The sequence below is a fragment of the Sesamum indicum genome, linkage group LG8, assembly GCF_026168435.1.
Source record: "Sesamum indicum cultivar Baizhima isolate 11 linkage group LG8, ASM2616843v1, whole genome shotgun sequence".
Taxonomy (NCBI): Eukaryota; Viridiplantae; Streptophyta; class Magnoliopsida; order Lamiales; family Pedaliaceae; genus Sesamum; species Sesamum indicum.
Window position 1 is genome coordinate 18,565,622 of NC_142664.1, and position 6,984 is coordinate 18,572,605.

The window sequence follows — 6,984 nt, forward strand, 5'->3', positions numbered from 1 at the left end:
GCGCCACTTGGTCACCCTTAAACTTAAAATATTTTTTGAGTCATAATAGTACCCATAAAAATGGAGCGGCGCAAACTACCAAAATCTAAGGAGGAAAGTGCAGAAGCCCAAGGGCCCTTGATAGAGCTGGGAGCTCAATCCGAATAAGGCCCAAACAAAAGAAAAAATCCAAGTGGGATTCTTCGATCCACGCTGGTCAAAGGCCATTGGACTCAGTTTTAGCAGCGAGGGCTCGACACCAGGCAATCAGAATAGGCGAACTGAAGGCACCCTTATCTTGAAGGCAACCTCCTACTAAAGGTCAAGGGGGCCTGCGCGGCAGGACGATATCCTTAACCAACATGAAGGTCAGGGGTCCCGACTGCCAGAAAATATTCCTATACAGTTAAAACATCAAATTTAGAGGTATTCTTCCTTATATGGCCCTTATCTCCCAGGCCGATGTCGCATTTAAATAGTAGCCCCCACATGAAAAGGGATAATTTTATATTACGCTCCCCCATATTAAAAGCGTGGGTACGATTCGATCCATATGAAAACCGGTAATTTGTTTGCATTCTCCAGCGATGTGAATAAATGGAAAAGTTGAAAGGAGCTGTTTGGTAGCAAGAAAATGCAGAAAGAACCAAAATCAACCATTCAAAAGTATACATAAAAGTCGTCAATGATTAGAGACAACTTTGATTACAGAGAAAAAGAAAATTATTTGTAAAACTTGAACCATCCAAACATTACCCACCGACGCTAAAGTATTTATTTGCATTTTTACCCCCTTAAATTCTCTATTATAGCTTTTTCAGTACAAGAAAAACGGCCATCACATGATGGAGCAACCTTGTGGGTTTTCTTCACTGAAGTAGCCATCACATCTGCTCGCGTACCCAACCCTGCCATACCCGTGGCCGTATCCATACCCGTGCCCGTACCCCTGTCCATACCCGTTGTAACTTTCGTAACATGGCTGTGGTGGCGGGGGGAAACCGTACCCGTGGTAATATGGGCCGGCAGCATAAGCATCGAAGGTTGGGCCGCAGTAGGGGAAAACCGATGGGACTCCGTTTACTGGGACCGGTTCGGGCCCTTTCACTGGCTCCGCTGGAGGTGGCGCCTTCGCGGCCGGTTCAGAATTTGCGGCCGGCTCGGGCTTTGGAGCTTCCTTGGGCTTCTCTGCGGGCTTTTCTGCCTTCGGAGCTTCTGCGGGCTTCTCTCCATCTGACTTGGGTTTGTCACCTTTCCCGTTAGATTTGGGCTTATCGGCTTTCCCATTAGATTTGGGCTTCTCCGCCTCCTTGGGCGGCTTTTCGGGATTCTCAACCACCACCACCTTAGGCTTCTCAGGTTCCTTGGGCTTCTCAACCACCACCACTTTGGGTTTCTCGGGATCTTTAGGCTTTCCGGGCTTATCGGCGTCCTTCTTCTTTTCGGGCTTGGGGAGCTCTATGATTTCAATGCTCTTGATGACCTTGCCACCCTTACAGCACAATTTGTCACGGATCTTCTCGGGGCTGCAGCAGACCACCGTGATCGCGACGGTGTTGTTCTTCTCGTCATACACCTGGTCTCTGATTTCTCTTGTCCCGAATATTTTTGCACCAAAAACAACACTCCATAACTTAGTTTCTTTTCGCAAGAAAATGACAAAATTGAAGTTGTGGGCACGCTGAAAATGCTGTTTATGGTCAAAAACAGTCATCCCCAAACTCATCAAGATAAGAACTATATGATGCAGAAATTACAATGATTATACACACACACATTTTCAGTGCAAAACCATACATGTGTTTGAGTGTGAGTGTGAGTAAGTGCGGGACGAAATGGAAAAGAGCATTGAGAGACTCACGGGGAAATTTGCAGAGAGTTTTCTTGATCTTCTTGTAGCAGCAAGGACACTGGAGATCAACCCTGAGCACCATTGGTGTAACCTGATCATAGATTGAAGCGCAGACAGGTACTGTTAATCTCGAAAGAATTGAATTACAGATGATCAAGAACTATAGACAATGAGCGTTGACAGATTAGCGTGCACTCATACCTTCTCAACCGCCATGACTAATGCAGTTCTTGAACAGTGATACCTGACCCGGATGCTGCTCTCACTCACCAAGTTGAGAGAAAGAAAGGTACTTTTAGAGAGAGAGATAGAGGAAACTTGTGTGGGGGTTCCTTAGGATGGAAGAAGAGAGTGGGAAGTAAAGTGAGAACGTAGGTAGGCTTCGTTGTATTGGGAATCGACGTTCAATTTAATTCATGACGATACAATCAAAATTTTGTCCGCCCCTCACTCTAGAAAGAGAGGTGGGTTGGGGTGGGAGTGGGGTCGGGGGGGCTGTGTTGCTGACTCTTTACTCTGTGTGTTGCACTTTGCATGTGCTGGCATTGATAGACACAACTCACCTTCTATTCTCATTCCTCTCTCCCATTCATTCCTCAATCATACACTACCAACATTTTAGTTTTTTAAATATATATATATATGTTAAAGAGATAATTATTTATAAATTAAATAGGAGAGGGGTTTGTTTGGTGAGGATCAAATACAACTATGGGGCATGCACCCCACATGGCCACCCATAGACGCGTTTCAAGATTTGCATGCTTTACTACTCATTGAATATCCAAACACGGCGCCACCGATTTCCATTAAAAATCTTACATATATTTCATTCTTCATGTGTTAAAAATATTAACAAATTCCCGACTTAACTCATTTTTTCGCTTGTTTACATCATTCTAATTATTTTTTAATTAATAAAATTATAATATTAATTTCGAGATAAACCATAGTAGACATTCAAATAAAAGATTAATAAATTTGATTATTCGGGAAATTGAACCAAGTGGTTGATCGATGATTGGACAAAATTGTGAAAACAGATGTGATGTTGATCCGGGTCGAAATATGCGATCTCGTGATGCGATCTCTACTCGAAGCGCCTATTCGTCCAAGACCAGATTTCGGGTTCCCTGAGAATGAAAACACGAACCGTGAACTCGTCGGGCACGTCCCCGACAATGACCCTCCGACGCTCAAGTTAGTTTGGTCGAATGAAATTGGTTCGATCTAGGAGTTCGGTCTCAATTAATGCGTATCAGTTACCTCATTTATGGCGTGCCGGGGTCTATTTATAATACCCAGTTGTACGGTAAGTACTGGGCCACGTGGCCTTATCTCGTTGGTGTGCGTTCTGATCGAACGGTGAGGATTGTCCAGGTTTCCGGTCGGTGTACGCGATCCAGGTCGGGTCACACGCGACCCGCCTGTTACAATATTCGCGGATCCTGATCGCGAAATGACTGTAATGCCCTTAATGAGGGGTATTTTGGTCCTTTTGCAGGTATGATATTTGGGTACTCATCATTACTCCCTCACTTTCTCAAAGTGCGAGCTCGCGCTTTTGAGGAAGTCGAAGCGTCACTGCAGACACGTGTCTCCGTCCTATCAGTCTGATCTGTGGCGCGTATCCCGAGGGGCTTTGCCTATAAATACTCCCAGCTTTCAAAACATTTCTCCTGCCCCCACCTACTGACTTTCGGCGACCATCTTTACAGCCTGAAGTTCGAATTCGATCTGCAGCTTCCAGAGCCATCCTGTTCTAAGGTACGATGTCTTCCAGCTCTAACTCGAACTCTAAGTCGCATCCTGGTTCTGGATCCGCTGGCATTCCTGAGTCTGGTTCTAAGTCCGTGTCTAGGTCTGAGTCCGGGTCTGCCTCTAAGTCTGTGTATGGGTCGGCTCATGGGTCCTTCTCTACTTCTCCGAAAAGGAACAAGCAGTTTCCTATTTCCAAACTCCATGATAAACAAGCTGGACCATCGGTTCTTGCTAGATTCCAGGATAGACTCACTAAAAACCCTTGGGAGGCTTTGGTTAGTAAGGTAACGACCTCGGTTCTTAGGATCAGAGAGAAGTACCACATCCCATCTGACTACGACATCATCATCCCTGCCACCTTCGATCGTATGCACCGTCCCCCTGAGGGTTTTAGTGCTTTTTCCATCAAACACCTTGATGCCGGACTCCGGTTTCCCTTGGCCCCTCCTGTGGCTTCGATCTTGAATAAGTTGGGGTTATGTCCCATGCAACTCTCCCCTAATTCTATCACCCATATTATTCTTTTTGTGGTAATAATGCAATTTTTGGGTCTCGAACCCAGTTTTGACAACTTTTGGAGTTTGTATTCTTTCACCACCTCCAAGCGGTCTGGGAGTAGGGGTTTTTTCTACCTTCTGCCAAGCCTGAATGTGGGTACCTGAGCGCCCTGAAGTCGAATGTAGGGGTCTGGTTAGATCGCTATATTTTTATTCGACCTCCTAGAGGTGTCTGGCCCTTCAAGAACGAGTGGACTAAGTATAAACCTCTTCCGAAAACTAGTGGGGGGGGTTAGAAGGTGACCAAATAAGGAGTCTAACGTCCTATAAGTACGACCCCAAGAAGCTTCTATCTGAGAAGGTTTTACAGCTTTCTGGGCTTTCTCCTGCGTCCCTCCACATTGAGGAGTCCTTAGGTGATTTTCTCTTCTCACGCTGTTCTCGCCGTCTTGATTTATTACGCTTACGTAAATGTTCATCTGTGCAGATAGCATCATCATGAGTTCGCATAACGCCCTACGGATGCAAGCGGTTGCGAACAAAGTAGACAAGGCTAAGGCCAAGGGGAAACAGGTCGCTTCTACCTCAGCTAAGGATCAAACTGCGAAAGGTCCTGTTCCCCCTAAGGATCTTCCTCCAGCACCCATTCCGTCGCAAGCCCATGCGTTGCCTGTTCCTACCAACCGCCAGCCCATCCTTGTCGATAGCGAAGGGACCCCCTCTCTGCCTCTTCTCGGATATAACTCCAGCGACCTGGAGTTGAACTTGGATGCCATCAGTGGAGACCTGGGGTTGGAGTTCGATAAACCGGGGAAGGCTGGCTGGGAGAAAACGAAAAAGAGGAAACGGTCTTCGTTGAAACACGGGCATGAGGAAGATTCGAAGGGGAAGGAGTCGGCGGGTCCTTCTGATCCCCCTAAATCTCCGTCACCCCGGTCTAAGAGTCTGAGCAGGATGGCTCGGGAAGCTGCAGACAAGTGCAGCCAAGAAGACGAGCGGGAGAGATTTTTGAAGTTGGAGCAGCTCGCTTTGCACTGGGAGGAAGCCCGGGGGTTTACAGCGGGCTCTCAGTCGCACCCCACGAAGCCCACGAGGTGGGACGGCTCCACGAGTTCGGTGCTTTTTGCTGAGGCTGAGGGAGAGCCCTTCGACGTGTACAACTCGCTGACATCACTCCGTGATCAGGGCTCTTTGGTAACGACCAATCCGGTTCGGGTCGAGCAATTCGGTGCCCACGCTATGCTACAGGTAAATTTCTATCCCGGCTGTCTTTATCTATCCGAACTCATATGTTAACGGTTTTGCAGGGTCTAACATTTCTCCGGAGCTTGTCGCTGAAATGCACCTCTTACCGCAAGAACTACATCAAATCTGACAAGAAGGTGCAGGAGCTTCAGGCCCGAGTGGTCGAACTGGACAATCAGGCCCTGAAGCACGCGGATGAACTATTATCCTACGCTGAGCAAATCAAGCGGTTGTCGGGCGAGCTCGATGTTGCTAGGAAGGAGAGGGAGATCGCCATATCTGATAGGGACGTTGCTTTGGCCGAAGGCAGGAGGGAGGGGTTCGACGCTGGTCGCGAGGCCGGACTGGCAGAGGGCCACATGAGGGGTTTTGAAGAGGGCCAGTCTGGTCGTATCCTTCTCGTGGAGCACCAGAAACTTCTAGCTGACTCCCGTATGGCTGCTGTTCGTGATTTCTTGAAGACGGACACTTTCACGACTGCCTTGGAGCTCAAAACTACTGACTCGTTCACCAAAGGCTATAAGACCTGCGAGTATCAAATCGAGAAACTCGGAGGGTTCCAAGAGTCATTTGATCGCGGCCGACTGGATATCACTCTCGATGGCGATCTCCAGCCTTACCCCCCAGACCCCGAACTGAAGGATGACGAATTCATGGTCCTTCGTGCGGAGATGGAAGCTGAAGCCGATGCGGAGGGCAAGGATGATGAAGCTGCTTAGACTCTTTTTGATAGGATTTTTGGTCTTTTTTGTATGACCTCCTCTTTTTGTATGACCCCTTCTTCCCCTCGATACATACCGGCTAACTTGTACATTTTCTAGGGGAATGGATTCATGGGTCATATCGAAACTATAAATGTCCCATTCGTTAATGCAATTTACTCTTTCTATCTGATGTTCTTCATAACTGGCTTATGTCTTCGCATGCCACATTTTGCCTTTGCGTACTGGGAGTTAGTTTTCCGAGATGGTATTTGAATACACCCTTTCCAGTTTTGTATCTTGGCACGCGTCTTTCTCAGTTCGCGTTTTTGGACGCGTTTTTCTCAGTTCGCGTTTGGTTTTGGAATGCGTCTTTTTCAGTTCACATTTTTGGACGCGTCTTTCTCAGTTCGCGTTTGGTTTTGTAATGCGTCTTTTTCAGTTCTCATTTTTGGACGCTTCTTTCTCAGTTCGCGTTTGGTTTTGAATGCGTCTTTTTCAGTTCGCATTTTTGGACGCGTCTTTCTCAGTTCGCGTTTGGTTTTGAATGCATCTTTTTCAGTTCGCATTTTTGGACGCGTCTTTCTCAGTTCGCGTTTGGTCTTGGCAGATTGGCATGTTGCGATTAGAAAAAAGATGAGCAACGAAATGAGTTTATAAACCAAATGTGCATGAAAGAGCATAACAAAGGTGCGCATAATTTTATAAATCGAATTAACACGAGTTTACAGTGGGTACAAATGTTTACACAATAGCATTGTTCAATCTGGTGATTCGGGGCACCGCCCCCCTAACCTTTAATCTGCTATTCGGCCTTTTCCAGGCTCCTGTTCGATCTCCTTGTTTATGGCCTTTCGCAGGCTCCTGTTCGATCTCCTTGTTTATGGCCTTTCGCAGGCTCCTGTTCGATCTCCCTGTTGATGGCCTTTCGCAGGCTCCTGTTCGATCT

General features: G+C 47.0%; 2 protein-coding genes across 3 annotated transcripts; one reads left to right on the top strand and one right to left on the bottom strand.

Annotated features, from left to right (window-relative positions):
- Positions 1-614: 614 nt before the first annotated feature.
- LOC105168047 (uncharacterized) lies at positions 615-2,199 on the bottom strand. Its single transcript, XM_011087960.3, has 3 exons — positions 2,033-2,199; positions 1,841-1,922; positions 615-1,569 (listed from the first exon to the last, which is right to left on the bottom strand). The coding sequence occupies exons 1-3, from the start codon at positions 2,045-2,047 to the stop codon at positions 818-820; spliced, it is 849 nt and encodes a 282-aa protein (XP_011086262.1). The 5' UTR covers positions 2,048-2,199; the 3' UTR covers positions 615-817.
- A 334-nt stretch (positions 2,200-2,533) lies between these two features.
- On the top strand, positions 2,534-6,188 carry LOC148787277 (uncharacterized). 2 transcript variants are annotated; one of them, XM_088883426.1, is made up of 3 exons: positions 2,534-4,505; positions 4,577-5,337; positions 5,397-6,188. In XM_088883426.1, the coding sequence occupies exons 2-3, from the start codon at positions 4,588-4,590 to the stop codon at positions 6,051-6,053; spliced, it is 1,407 nt and encodes a 468-aa protein (XP_088739552.1). In that variant the 5' UTR covers positions 2,534-4,505; positions 4,577-4,587; the 3' UTR covers positions 6,054-6,188. The 2 variants fall into 2 exon arrangements, with proteins under 2 accessions (XP_088739552.1, XP_088739551.1); XM_088883425.1 differs by having other exon boundaries at positions 2,534-5,337.
- The last annotated feature ends 796 nt before the right edge of the window (positions 6,189-6,984 follow it).